The 16,134-nt window shown below is 38.2% G+C and overlaps 1 protein-coding gene across 17 annotated transcripts in view; it reads right to left on the bottom strand.

Annotated features, from left to right (window-relative positions):
* Positions 1 to 9,619, bottom strand: part of LOC107227484 (protein alan shepard) — a 42,824-nt gene extending 33,205 nt beyond the window's left edge. For 12 of the 17 annotated variants that reach the window (XM_046740950.1, XM_046740949.1, XM_015668639.2 and 9 more), the window contains exons 1-2: positions 8,937 to 9,189; positions 7,123 to 7,749 (exon numbers count right to left, since the gene is read on the bottom strand). In XM_046740950.1, coding sequence (XP_046596906.1) covers positions 7,123 to 7,179 — 57 coding nt within the window. In that variant the 5' untranslated portion in view covers positions 7,180 to 7,749; positions 8,937 to 9,189. Of the gene's footprint in view, positions 1 to 7,122; positions 7,750 to 8,936; positions 9,190 to 9,310; positions 9,399 to 9,510 lie in introns of those variants that run through there. The other 5 variants (XM_046740943.1, XM_046740941.1, XM_046740944.1 and 2 more) reach the window with 5 other exon arrangements.
* Between the last annotated feature and the right edge of the window lie 6,515 nt (positions 9,620 to 16,134).

Below are 16,134 nucleotides of genomic sequence, written 5' to 3' on the forward strand. Positions count from 1 at the left end.
TCGCTTTGATTCAGCGTTATTCTAGCGTTATTAGATGTTATTATTCTTATTTTGTTAAAATTACATTTTGCTGCTCTCTTGTAATATCCCAACGATACGAAATTCGTTCATTCTTTTTTTTTGTCCCCTTCATTTTGCTCTTTCATTTTTTTTTCTTCGACGTCGCTGCGCGTCGTTTTATAGGATAGATATGACAGTGTTAGGTGTAGGACATAAAGACCGACGACGCCGACCTGAAATCCATTTTACCAGTTCTAGGCGCGCCTGCGGGTAGTAGGTATTATTCTTAGACTTTGTTCGACCAGGAACAGCCCGAAGAGAGGAGGCGACGAAGACCGGCACGAGTAATTATTCAGAGCAGCTTATATGCAAGATAATATATATATATATATATATATATATATATATATACACACGCACACACAGACACATCAGGGTGGCCGCTAAATCTCCTTCAAGAAATTCCCCGACTTTTCTACATTTTCCAGACAAACATTTTTTCTTTTTTTTTTTTTTTATCATTTTTGAAATTATCGTCTAAAATCGTAATAATATATACGTACAGGGAAAACTGTAAAGGTTTTTCAGTACTCGTAAGCGATTCGACCTACATTATACATATACATAATACATGTATAATAAAACGTCGCGTTGGGTAAAAGCAGATGCTTCACACATGTAACATGAATATACATTTGCGTTTGTGTATATACAGAAATAATTACGGTAGGTCGTTGAGAATTTTTTGCAAGCATAATGCGAGAACTGCGTCAGATAGATTATAAGACGGAGGCCAATGTGCCAAACAAGATATGTTTATAATAATGATACAGTTATGTGGAAAAATGCGACGGAATGGAGACCGCGGTTTAAAAATCCCGTTGCAACGCGTTCTAATGTATGAAATTATTTACCTTCAATGCGAAAGCGTGCAGGAATTTTTTCCTCGCTCGTAACGATGTGTAATTACATACACGCGTACATAATGTTACATAGATACTTCAGAAGCGATAATTATGTGCAAAAGAAATTATTGCGAAATTTACAGTTTCATCGATATTTCACACACGTATAAAACAAGATGATCTAATTTTTGGTAACAAACGAAGGTGTGTGTATTTTTTTTTTTTTTTTTTTCATTCCTAGCAAATAAGGTACGTGAATCGAATTTTGCCTGTGAGAAAATTGCGAGGCACAATTATTGCGCAGACTTTGAAACGAGGAAAGGAAAGATAAAAATAAGGGGAGAGATAGCAAGAGAAAATGACTTGACGAAAAACAAGTGACTCATCGGTTGCGCGGTATGCCTATACCTATATATGAATATGGACTGACAAATGTGCAGCTATTGTATTATTGCACCGTTGCACATTGTTGTATTGTTATCTGTGTCAAGCTTGTATTATCTTTTCCTTAATCTCTTTACCGCAAGGCTTCTTGGAAGAGAGGACTATCGCAGAAGAAGGAAAAATTACAAAGTTTGGCTCAAACGTATCCCCAAATTGCGTATGAATTTTTTTTAACTAAACAAAATGTCTCAGCGTTTCTATTTTTATATTTGAGTTGTTTGTTACATTTCTGTTACTAAATACAACAGAAATTATCGAGGGGCTTGTCACTTAAGGAATCATTAAACCATCTCATCCGAAATCAGACAGGGAATCGGCTAGAAGTCGATAGAAATCGCTCGAATCGCATGATTCCTGATTTCCTCGCGATTTCTCAAATTGTATAGGAAATCATGAGGAATCGCCAAAAAAAAAAAAATCATGCGATTTCGGGAATCACTGGGAATCACTCGTCCATTTTCTAACTAATAAGCAAGGATTTGTCTCCTATTATAAGTGAAAAATATTCAACTATTGATGAAAATGTTTGTAATAGAATAAAAAAAAATTATTCTAATTTCATTAATAACCTACGTTATTGATTGAATACCCACGTACCCGTAATCGTAATTTAATTATTGTTAATTTATATAAATTAATCACTGTTCATTTCTTGACGGTATAGAAATCACTCGTAATCGTTTGAATAAGCAGAAATACTTTTAGAAATCGCTGAGCCACCGAATTTCCGAGTTACCAGCCCCTCGCAAATTGTTGTAATTTTACCATTTCAATTGTCGTATCAACATTTAATTTGTACTTTTTACACATTTTTTTATTTTTTTTTATCCTCTCACTTAGTTACACTTTAAAAAAATGGTTAGATCAAACCAAAAGTATCGGCGATCCTGCCGGGACATTTTTTTTTTTCTCACCGTGTATGTAAATACGTATACATATATTATATGTACCAGAGTGGTCGTTAACTTTCAATACATACTTCTCACTTCGGAAATCGATCGATCTGTAACGACGAAGAAACAGTGTGTGTGAATTATTTCGGATATTTAGCTTGATTGGAAAGGATACCGAAATCGATTTCAAATTGACGAATTAAAATAAAACAGAGAGAGGGGGGGGGAGAGAGAGAGAGAGAGAGAGAGAGAGAGAGAGAGAGAGAGAGAGAGAGAGAGAGAGAGAGAGAGAGAGAGAGAGGGGCGTAGGTCGACGTACGCCGCCATCATTCGCAAAACGGACGCAGCGTGCCGCAACCACAAATAATCGATATTCCAGCAGCGCCTATAGAGGAGAGACCGTCTCTCCTTTTCGTCTCCTGATGTCTCTCCCCCATCTTTTCCGATCGTTCCATCACATAGTTTCTATTGCGGTTGCAAAAAGATCCCCGTCGTTATATATACTTGTTGAATACTTCGCATTTATTTTCATTCGCGTTAGAATCGATGTAATTCATACACATTGTTCAGTTAAATTTTCAGACAGTAAATATGACTCGTAAAAATTTATCGGTTTCGCGTGAGAATATTTTTTTTTTTTTTTTTCTAACAACTGTTGTTGTTATTATTGTTATTATTGTTGTCGTTCCTAATATTGTTATACTACGAAACTTGATCAATTAAACTATCGTTCGTGGTGTGAAAATGATCTTTCCGCGGTTATACGTACAATTGCCAGTTTTCTTATTTAGTTGATTTTTTTTTTTTTTTTTTCTTTTTCTTCAACTTCATTCTTGTAACTCTTCTCGCACGTACGTGACAATATACGATCGCGGTGACAAAATTTTGCAATTTTATTTCGATGGAAAGAGAATAAAAAAAGAAAAAAAATCAATCCTCTCAACTTCTGCCCGCATAATTAGCAGACTTGTAAATTTAAAACAGTGTGAAAATCGTACTTGAACGTGAGAAAATTCGAGACTGAGAATCTCATGCCGATATCACGTTTTGCATACTAGTTTTTTATAATTATAACCATTACGCGTAACTTATATAATACATGACGGAATAATTACAATTTCTTGGCAAGAAAAAGGAAGAAAGAAAAAAAAAAAAAAAGAAACGATCTGTTTTATACACACGATACAATACGATCGAATACGCATTTACAAATAACGGAATTTATCCACTATATCCAATGAAATAAATATCACTAAATTCATCACTCGCAGTGATCGATTCGAATGTTCTTTTATTTCGTCGTGATAATCTCCGTATTGTTATTATTATTATTATTGTTGTTGTTGTTATCATTATTATTCTGTAATTTCTCTTCATTCAACGAGAAAACTGAAAGTTCGTTTAACTGCACCGAGTTACATAACGAGGCTGTGTCTATAAAACGGTGCGTTTTATGATAACAATACCCTGTATAATCGTATAACGTTTGCATGTATAAAAATTGATCCTAAAAGGGGAAAAAGATCGGTTGCGTTTCTATTTTTCTTATGTCATTTTGAGCGTGATATTGATCTCGGCTATGCGGAAGATTTTTGGATATATTATAATACGCATTATATTACAAAGATTGCAGGAGTAGCTGCATACAAAAAAATCACATACGAGCTTCAACTCTGGACAACGTGGACAGAACTTCCCGAAAATTAAATTGTTCGTATGCATGTATGTATGTATGTATGTATGGTATGCATACATCGGTTAATAGAGGCAAAGAAGCAACGAGCGGTTCGTCAGTTATTGATTAATTTCGTCGCGGGTTTTGAGGTCCTGCAGCAACGGCAGCAGCAGCCGGCCATGGGCCTTTTATTCGCCACTTTATCGCCATTAAATAGTACTAATATTGTATCTAACTATTATTAAAAAAATAATGATAAAAATAGTAGCCGTGACATTAATCAATCGCAACCAGGACCGAAAATAGTTAGGCCGAGGTCCGATGAAGAAGTTAGACACGTTATGTGCTAGAAACGTCCACTCTAGATGAAACGTTTTCTATGGCCGACTCAAATCTTCGTCAGTTCGTAACGAGAGGCTCAATGTAAAGAAATGATAAGGTCCACCATTCGTTAATTAACGTTGTTCGTTGTAATATAAAGTCATGTGGGAGTTTATTTGGTCCGGACGAACGAGTAACCTCTTAAACTATACACCACACAATTATTTATTAAATATTGTGGGTGTATCGTTATTGATTAGAGTATAGGGTCGTTGACAGAATTTAATATCTTTTATTATTATTGTTATTAATAAAATTATTATTATACCTGTAATATTTTATGTTATAATAAGAATGATTGATTTGTGCAGGTTACGAACAGCGTAAAATGATGTTATATGATTTGTTAGAAACCGAGCGCGGTGAAAGTGTAATACAATTGTAATCGTATTATGATGGTTGAAAAATCATTGCATTCTCCCAAGTTTTATGTTCCTCACTTATTATGCGCAACCGATGTTACCACCCGTTAAATTCCATTGGCTGAATATCCGCAAAGCTATTATAATACGAATAAAATGTTGTAATATGAACGCAAGGTTTGTAGAATCAGTTGTTGCTTTATTACTTATCGTTGGTGTATAGTTCATGATCCGAATGGAAAAATCGCTAAGGACGATAGTCATTTTTTTTCTTACGATCCTGCGTTAAACGTGTGAGATCATATTCGAGACGAGGGAAAAGAAGAAAACTTAGAACAATGTTGATGGAGAATGTTTAATAATATTGAGGGGGGGGGGGGGGGGGGGGGGGGGGGACTTTGCAATTTTTGCTGTGCATAATAGACCATCATAACAATATTCCTCCATATACATATATATATATATATATAATATCGAGAAATAATAATTTACTTCCTGGACGAATCGGGTTCAAATCTCCGAAACGAAAAAAATATTATGCGGTATAATAATAATAATGATTTAACTTGACGTCTGTTTAAATAATAAATTTTAATCACGTAATTGCGTGCAGTTCTGGAACAATTATTTCGCACAGGTACAACTTGGTGAAAATTAGGAAGTAAAGAAGCTGCTCGGGCTCGCACATAAAAGTTATATTTATTTAATTACGTACTCTTTTTTCATCAGATCGAAAGAATAGATAAAAATCATAAGATATCAAATTTTCGAACAGTCGTTAAAAAGCTAATTATGAGAATCTCGATATAGGTTAATATGCGTATAAAGAAGTTAAGGTGTATAAAAGTAGATGAAAAAAACAAAAGAAAGCTAAAATATCTGTTTAGTAAATTTCTCATCGGTTTTTGTTATGATACCTGTATTCCAATCTTTCTACATTTAGAAATTGTAACTGTATTCAAGCAATTATCGCGTTTTCTCAAAATTCGATACTGCAATCCATAGATTCCATATGGTCATCGTACTTTCCAACGTACCCCCCCTTCTACCCGATTTCATTACATTATTTTCGCTCTTAAAGGATCTTCATTCTCCTGTTTTAGTTCTCTGTTTCTTTTCTCTTTCTCTTTCGTATTAATACCCGCTGCTGCATCATAAAATCAGCGATGAAAATAGAGATATTTTCAACTATCGTAGTTCGCACTGCAAGTTTGTTTGATTATTATATCCTAGAGTTCAATCAGGCTGAAGTTAGCAACGTAATCGTAATGATGCATTTTTAGAAAAACTCGTTATTTAGCATCCTTAGGATAACCTGAAATGTAGTAAACGGTTAACAAATCATCGGCAAACTCTGGTCTTGTAAATTCAACTTCTTCATTTATTCCAAAGGTGCAAAATAGTAATTTTTGTTTCAACGTTTCGATACGTTAACGTTACTAACTTCAGCCTGGTAGCGTTTAATCAATTACTACAGTTATACCACGGTTATACCGTATTGCCGTCAAGTGTTGATCGATATCGAATAGCAGACGGTATTTATTCGAAATAACGGTTAGGTACGTACGTATGTACGTACATACATCTATTGTAGGCATACTAACGCTGCCAACTTAAAGCATAAAAATCGCCAACAGTATACAGTGTGTTCGCGCGTGCGTGCGTGCGTGCGTGCGTGCGTGCATGCGTAAGTGTAAAAAGCGTAGCAGCGAACGTTATTAAAACAATTAATCTCGGTAGAAACGAAAAAGCGAAGCCAAGTAGGTACGATAAAAGATAAAACATAGAATACGTGTGAGAGAATGGATGGTGGTAACGGAATGAGAGTTACTAGAAGGAAAAAGAGAGATACTGGGTGGGGCTGACGCCCCGTGGCAAGCTGTCAAACTACACCGGCAATGGGACCTCGCCTCCTCCTCTTAATCCCCGTCGTCATCCTTGTCGCACACGCGTTGCGCACGCAGATGCATGGTTTATAGAGATATATGCGTGCACCGGTTACATACATACTACATTTAACATTACACGCGATCGCCATCGGAGAGAGAGAGATAGAGAGAGAAAAGCGGAGCATTCCGTCGGCAGAAGAGCCGACCGAGGATGATGGCGACGCTCGTCTCTGCGCTTAACTATACTCATACCGACAGCGAGTATCTCGTGTACGTGACGACGTTACGTACGTAAACGCGGGGAGAATTGAATCGCGTGCACATATGCGTATACAAAAAAATATATATATATATGTATACATATAACCACACACTCGCTATGCATAAGCATTTAAATATGACGCGTGATACGTGTAAGGTATCATATATACGTGTTGGTGGGTTAAAATTGGTGCAAAAAAAAAAAGAGATGCAAACTATATGAGCGGAGATTATGAATTAATTATAGATAATATTATTATTGTTGTTGTTGTTGTTGTGTATAATGTGGATATATAATCACAGACCACTCACCATCATTTTGTAGTTGAGTTTCCTCGGCGCGGCGTTTTCCATTCTCACAGCCATCATGCGAATAGTAATAATGATAATAGTAATAATTATATAGTTGTGCAGCAGTCTATATATGGAACTTCGATTCTTGTTTGTATATTCTTCGATGAAACAACGATGTTTCGTCTGATTTCTATTTATCCTTCTTCCTCTTCTTCACCCTCCCGCCGTCCTATATTTTCCTTTCGACGATTTCTCGCGGTTGTCCTCCTTATTATCCTTATACCTCTTCCAATAAATATCCTCCGAAAAACGCTGCCACAGATTTGTTGTTTTATCGTTGGTATTGTCGTTATTTATAATTCTTTCCTGTTTCTTCTCCTCTCGTGCTCGTACGACGAGAGAACTCCTGCACGGTCTATTTATTTATACGATATACGTGTATGTGTGTGTATATATACGTATTATTATAATATGTATATAATATTGCACGTTGTACGCGTGTTTAGTATTTCCGTCGTTTTTCTCGTCTTATTACTTCTTCCTCCCCTCGAAGGATCGAGCGTGGCACGCGGTAAAAAGTCTCTTTCTTTCACACACACCCACCCACACGCGGAAAGTATATAGTATAGTAACTATAACACCCCACTGTAATGTTAAAACAAAATATTATACTACTAAAGTAAATAAAAAGAGACGTTCACCACCATATATATATAAATAAATAAATAAGTATTTAGAGCAGCGAGAGCAACAGTAAGTCACTCGAGAGTCAAGTTTACCGAAGATACAAAAGGAGGATATGTAATAGAGTCTTGTTAGAGTTACTCTCGGTGCTCTACGATTCTGATCCTCCTGTAAGCGTTACACCGATGAAGGAATCTGAAAAAATGTTCAATTTTTATCTATTGTACGGATATAACGTGTTTTTATTCAACCAACGAAGCACTTTCGGCCGGCCGACGTGGGTCTCTCATTTCGATTGATAAAGATAAGGAACGTGAAAAGAACAGAAGAAATAACGCGCGAGGGAGAAGTAAGTAAGTAAGTAAGTAAGGAAAGAAAGAGAGGCGGTGGATAAAAATCTCGCCGGTACTTTTCTCAGCGGCGAGCCATATGCATATGTGTATGTGTGTATATATATATATGCAGAGATCTGCGAGCGGAGTGCGACGGACAGGAGTGGAGAGGAGAGGAGAGGAGAAGTGATGAAGAACGCGAGTAGCTCTGGAAAGCGAACGAGAGAAAGAGACAGAGGGAGGGCACGGAGGGCGGAGAGGGGGGGAGATAGCCGATGCGAGACGGATGTCGAGTGTCAAAGGGTGTGTCGGCTGTGCACGTTACAAATACATACGACGCGGAAACGCGAATAGAAAGGGAGAGAAAGAGAGAACGAATTTAATTGAAAGAGTATGAACGCGGATCAGATGGGACGACCGATCATCGAAGACACACTGACGAATTTAAAACGCTTGCTTAGAGTCGGCGACGGTCCGTTTCTACCGTTTTGACGAACCGAGTACATGGCATGTTTAACCCCGCTGCACGACTACCTCGGCGAGTTCTTTAGATACATGTATAGAAAACCATACGGTTCGATATTACGAGTTGGAAAACAGATTGAAAGTAGTGAAGAAGGAAGAAACACGAAACCAAAAACGAAAACCCTTCCTACTACACAGTCATACGTGTATCCATGCATGGGTATAAACTGCACTGTGGCAAGTAGACGTATCATGCATGCATAAACGTATGGGTATTGCTTATTGCAGTGAACATAGTTTTGAGATAATTTTTTTTTTTTTTTTCTCTTGTCTATTCTTTTTTCAAATTACCCCACACACGCACAATCACGCAAATAATCACTAGCGTCGGATGTATCGCACAGACACAACAATTTTTGTGTTTCTTTTCGCGTTTTTTTATTATTTAGAAAAATAGATATTAAACGATTGATATTTAATATTGTTGTACGCGATACAACGTTCCAGGTGTTATTTTATTTTCTCTTTCAATATTAATTATTTCTTCTTTTTTTTTCTCCCGTTTTTTCACAAGCCAAGCGTTACAGGCAGCTATATTATAACACTTTGAAAGAAGAAAAAAAAAAAAAAAATCAATTTTACATTACAATATCTCGTTTGTTTTATCGACCGCGTTTGCTTGTTTTTTCTTTCGTCGTTAAATTCAATTCTTATTATCAATGTACTTTATTTAATCCTTTTGTTGCCTAATTTCCTCTTTCTTTTTCAGTTTTCGTTCAACGTATTACATATATTTTTCACACATATATACATATATATACACACACCCACATATATATATATATATGTATATATATTAATTTGTGTTTGCGTGTGTGTGTTTCTTTAATTTCGTTATTTTTTGTTTTTTTCAAAAACTATTCACTTGTTATACAATTATTATACTTCTTGTTAGGAAACATTTAGGTGTGGTGTTGTCTTGTAGGTAGAGTCTAAGCTACTGCCCGGCGAGTTTCGCCCATCTTGACCGAAACTGAAGCGAGCTTCCGCCCCGCAGCGCCACTGTCGCATCGTTGGGGCTCCGGCGGCCGCACCTGTTTCTTCATGCCGCCACTCAAGGCACCGGCCGGCTTTCAGCGGTCCTTCCAGAGTGGGGGATGAAGAGGGGGTGGGAGACAGTCAGTCACCCCCGCAAACCAGCCGCCGCCGACGACGACGACGACGACCTTTGGTCACCAACCCCCTCGGGCAAAGTTCATCACCTAAAACGTATTGCAATAACTATATTGATAGATTTGTCAAACGTGCAGAGCTGTGATATATATACGCACAATACCACATGTACAGTAATGTTCATCAATAGGTTCCCAATGACTCACTAATTTTTTTTCTTGGAATCAAAAATTAAACGAGTTTTCTTAGATATTTTACGTGTCTATGATCAACGTGTCGTTTGTTTCTTTTGTCACTTCAGTCTACTTATATATATATATTTATATATATTTTTTAGGTTGTAAATGTAGCTCCATATTCGATTAATTAATTAAGCTGAATGTGTACATACAATGTTTGATATGAAAAATAAGTTCGAAACGTTTTGACTGTTTGCTACTATTATTACTATTAGTCATAAGGTTTTAGTGATAAAAATTTTGTTTGTTCTAATTTTTTTTGTCTTTTTTTTTTTTGCATATATATATATATACCGAAGTATATACTGTCAGTGTGTCACTTACGTTGCTAATCATTGGCACATAAATTTTAATTAGAAAGGAAGCTCGTTCCCGTTTTGATTCCAAAAAAAAAAAAAAAACAGCGAGCCAAATATCTTCAGATTTGAAACGTCTTCCAACCAACCTCTGATACCTAAATTGTATAAGTTTAATAAAATCACAAATCTAAATCATCTGCAAAGCCAACCACTTGTCTCTTTTGTAACGAAATTTTGTCTCAAGTCATTGCAATTTAGATTCCAAACGATGCTTCACACCTGGGCAACGAGAATAAGAAAAAAACTCATCAGAAAACAACGGAATCTTCAGATTTTCCGGGTTTTCGCCTGCGGCAGCTTGACATTCCGTTATGGTATAAGATGTACGTATCTATGTAGATACAAACGAACGATACCGGATCGAATAAATTTCTATAGGGATGCTTATACAATAGGAACGATCTTTCGCCATGTTAAACTAATGGGGAAATTTGTCGTGGTTTTTCCTCAAATATCTCGTTAGTTTCGATTTTTTTTTTAAATTAAAAACGGTCGTAACTAAACTCGACGGAAATTCAATTTCTCTACAACTTTTGTTGATATCCAACAATTTTTTTTTTCTGTCTACGAGCAATATTCTTCAAAGTTAAATCATAAATTCAAGACATCGGTCAAATTAAACTACAGCAGAATCCGGTCTAAATTCCACATACAGTCCACCAACGATTGCAAAAAGAAGAAAACAACAAAAAACCAAAACAGTGGTATCAAAAAATAGCAATTCAAGGTTTCCCTTTCCGTGCGTAAACAGCACCTGGGCAACTAAATTGCACTTGCGTCCTCGGTGCATCCGCGTTATGCTTTGGAATTTCGATTATTTCTCCGTCCGATCCCGATTCCCGCAACATTCATCGACGCATCTCCTCTGCCTACTTCTACCCACGTCATAGACGGTGCGTAAATACGCAGACGTTCTCGGGGTGCGTCCAACTGCTCCTTGGCCACCTGGTCGTCTCATTTTCTCGTCTACAGGGCGACGCAGAGTCGATTCGATCCGAGTCGAGCCGAGTCGAGTCATATGGGCACCGGATCGAGGGACCGCTGCTGCATCCAAGAGGAAAGAGAAGGCGGGTCGACGTTCACCTGCTTCGGCTTGAAATAGCTGGGGCTGCGGCACGTTTGCGCTGCTGGCGACGTTGCTGGACTCTGGAAAGTCAGATTATACCATGAACATAAATATTTTGTTTCGACCAACGGATATAATCTTACACATGTGTGTCATACGTTGTATACCTATGTATACGTTTATGATATATACGTATTTGCGCGCGATGTCTCGCCGCTGCAACTCGGCGTGCAGGCCTGCATGGACAGGGTCAAGGTCGATTTCGACTCCTTCTCCTTCTTTCTTTCTTTCTCAACTTATATATCCCTGCTTCTCGATCGCTCAACGACGTCTGTTTACACGGCAGAGAGTGAGAGAGAGAACGGTGGTGGATATAGCCTCGCGCATTTGAACCTAACTGTACGTATGCCATTATATCAAGGTATCAAGCCGTCTCTTTCTATTCCCTATCGTCGAGACGCCGCGACGAACGGCTACAATGTTGCCTATCTGGCAACTCGATCTCTCGGCAAACCGTCGGTCGTCCCTGGCTGCGATATGCTCGCACACGCACACTCACACTCACGCATACTCGTAATACCGATGATACGCGAATTTACTGAGACGAGACACACGTGCAGCGCTGTGGTATTTGAGATTATCTTTTTGCCCCTTTTGTGATACAGTCCTACTCTCGCGGCTAATTTCGCGTCTCTACTGTCCCTCGCTCTTTCTCTCTCTTTCATTCGCCGTCGGTACATATCCGCACATTCACGCATTACTGTAATTCGGATCGTACCTACACTGTACGTACAAATTTAAAGAGTAAACGCGAATCTGTATTACAAATTACATTTTACAGGTAATAACGGATGCGGGTAAACTCAACGCGACGTCGCTGCGTGGACGTGTTACGTTGCGACGGAGAAAAGAAAAGATTAAATAATACCTTACACCCGTTACGACTGCATCTTTGATACGAAAACCCTGACGCGAATTTTTCATCCCCAATAATTAATTATACGGTAGATAAGAATATCCGTACCTCCTTACGTGCAGATTCTATAATATACCTAAATTAGATACAGTTTATGCTGCGCAGAGTTACAGGGTGTTTCAGAAAAAAAAAACCGTTGCTTTGCAGCGAAGTATGCATGTAATACAATTATATTGCGATGTTGTGATAAATTTTTTCAATACAGTATACGTCTGGGTATAAAATTCGACATTAGTTCCAATAAAAAGTATCCATCGTACAATCATCTCGTACGGGTCAGCGTGTAGAGTCAAGACCGCGGGGTCGGTTGCCTTTACAGCTTTATCCATCTTATGTATAAATAGATACGCGTGCCATTTTATATGTATATATCCATGCATATACATACATATGTATATATATATATATATATGTGTGTGTATGTGTGTGTATATATATGTAACCTATCGTCGCCTCCACGCTCACAAATACTTACAACATTATATACATATATATCGGATTTATAGGATAATGTATAATGAATTATACATGTTACCCATACGGAAATTCCTAAATCGAGACATTCTTCGCTCATTCAATTCGCCTTTTCGCGATCGTTTTACGCCTATGTGTAAAATCTGAACTTGTATATTCGCCGAGGGGCAAGAAAAAGAGTAAAAAAAAATAAAAATTACGAACAGAATTTACACTATGAAAACATCGCGATCGTAATCGCACAGAAATTAGTATGTTTAAACGATTTGTATTGCAGTATATTATCACACGATTAATGGATAATAAATAATACATTTACGAGTAATGAATCGTCGATGATTATTCATCGATCTAATAACTAATAAAAATGTATTACAGTAAACTGGCTGAATTTTGAATAAAATAAAATGGGAAGGGGGGGGGCAGGTAGGGGGGAAGGACGAGGAAAGAGAAAGGCGATTGTGTGCGCAAACATTTATATACACATTGTCAGATGGTGTCGAAGATGTACGTGCATTACACGTATACGCATTAAACGTATTATTGAAATGCGCCGACCTTGTACAGCGGCAAATAGCGACGCTCGCTGCAATGCGTCGAACAACCGGTTGGTTTAATTTTTTCGTCATCATTATAATCATCATGATCACCACCGAGAAATGCATTGCTCACATGGAACCTGGAAACTTGAAATTTTTATCACAACTATTTCGTTATATATATATATATTTATATATGATAATAAAATAATTGTAATAAGAATTTGAAATTTTCAAGGTTTATTTTTATCATGACAAACACCAACTCTGGTAAGTTTCGAATCGTACCTTAATTTGAAATATACAATATACATGTGTATAAAGTTTTGATTTTAAGATATTTGCATACGTGACACGAAATTTATTTTATCATATATGTACATACATATTATACGGACGGAGAAAATAATCTTCCGAAAATGACATTTACTGATCTTTAGGTAAAATGGTTAACAACAACGGGAATTATTCACTTCGTGGAAGATCGTCATCGGCTTTTATTACATCTATTCGGAGTGTTATATCGGGACAGCAGCTTTTCCTGTCTACCGGCTATAAGCGCGACGGATGAAAGTGAATATCGTCGAAAGCTCGATGGCCGTGCGGAAAATGGTCCAACGGAAGGAAGAGAGGCTGGGGATCGATACCCGCGTCGAGGTGCGGGCGACGTTCGAACGGACGCGTTTTACTCCCGTGGATGGAATCCGGAAAACAAAAGAGCCGAGAGGACCCTGCAGGTATACATTCATTGATCGGGTATATCGCCATCCTGTGCATCATTGAGACTCGAGGAACAGGAGGAAAAGGGGGGGGGGGGGGGGATCATCGACTAGCCGGCTGCATCGGCACGCGCAATTTTACAAATCGCGATGCGAAAGGCCGCGTCGATAATTGTGCTAATTGTAGATTGTATGAAAAAATGGAGAAAAGAAAGAGCAGTTAGAGGAACAGAAAAGAGAAAGCGTAACGAAACATTGGGGGTAAAAGTGTTCAACTATTTGACAATTTTACGGATGTAGTAAGTTTGGAGTATAAATTGAGTTTTTTAAGATACGAATTAATACGGTTTGATTAATTATACGGTTCACTGCATTTAGAACGTTCCTAAAATTGACAAGTAATGATATTTATTCTGATAGATCAGGAAATTTTACAATTGTCTAAAATTCGTTAATCCGTATATAACGAAGTAACAATGACCTATGTACTAACATTTTTACAAACTAAACAAAGATTTGTCAGTATCATGTTTTGCAATAATTGCGACAAATTCAGATATCGATTTTTCTTTCTTCTCTTGTAACTGATTTAGACAAACTTTTCTCCTCCGTTGCAGTTGTTTCAGAGATGAAGTGCACAACATATTATGAAACACATGCACACAGGTATAACGTGTACAAGATTCCGTATGAATCGGAAGATAAGATCGACGCGTCACACAGCGAGTTGATCTCAATTCAAGGACTGATCGGTGTTTCGTTCCGTCAATCCGAAGTAGCAATATGCATGGGATACTCTGCGCGTACCGTTAACCTTTCAAATCATAGCGGTAACGAGTATCGACGAGTCTTTGGATAGATAAGTAAAATAAGTTAAATAAAGGTTACTACCTTAAGTAAAAAGCGAGTATAATCGGGGTTGACTAGCCCCTCGGAAAAAAACTCTCTCCAGAATTTTTTGGGTAGCTGATAACGAGTCCGAAATCAGATTTCGAAAATTCATTACAGCGAATCCAATCAACGACCCCGAAAACCCCTGAATTTATTTAGTATTTAGACCATACATGTGCAATGAAATTTGAAATTTTCGTCCACCCTGTTGTATCCACCATCTTGAATTTTGAAAATCAGATTTCAGATTGGTAATCAGCGGGTCCAAGGACCACGGAACACTATCTCGTTACAAAAATTGACTCAGCCCAATAACGTGCGACTCAAAGGGTTAAGGGCAACGAATATCTTCCCCGGAGGGAGAGGCCGTACGCCTTTTGGGGCAACGGCCCTTCGTGCGGCTGCTGCGGCACGAGGTTGGCTCTCTTTGCCTAGGTATGTACACGTACATAGGCGATACGTTCGTACGAAAGCTGGAGCAGCAGAACGTGCGAGAGAAAGGCGCGGGGGTGGAGGAGGGTGGGGGAGGAGGGGACGCGTTATTGAGCGAGCAATTCGCACAAAGCGCAGACGAGGGCAACCACCCCACCGCGCTACTGCTGTCTGCAGCCGACTCCGACTCCCATCCCTCGAAACTTCCATCCCCACCCCGCCGTCTTCCATCCCTCGCTAACGCGATGCGTTCGTTTCGATATATCCTCCAACATAAGCCCAGACTTTGCGAAAGTGTGTACGTCACCCGTGTAACGAATATGCACCTGTATAGAAGAGGTACTTTCTAATGCAAAAATCTCGAATCTCCGTGTCACATCGATTCCGTTATACTTAGAATTATTAGCGTAATAGAGAACGCGGTGCTCGGAGCTCGATGATGCACCCTGTACAACGTGTCTTGTTAGAGCTGCTAAGACGGCCATGTCGGTTTAATTTATTTTTTCTCTTCAACAGTATTGGGATCGAATTTTGAAATCCGTATGTATTATCCAAAAATAAAAATCTGGAAAAATCAAAAAAATACGCGCGCTTCTGTTTCTTGCATCGTTTTACTGCACGTATAAAATTGTTGCGGATAAGAATCCGCACCGCGGTAAAGTAATACGGGGGTGGTATCGA

Source organism: Neodiprion lecontei, chromosome 5, assembly GCF_021901455.1.
Source record: "Neodiprion lecontei isolate iyNeoLeco1 chromosome 5, iyNeoLeco1.1, whole genome shotgun sequence".
NCBI lineage: Eukaryota > Metazoa > Arthropoda > Insecta > Hymenoptera > Diprionidae > Neodiprion > Neodiprion lecontei.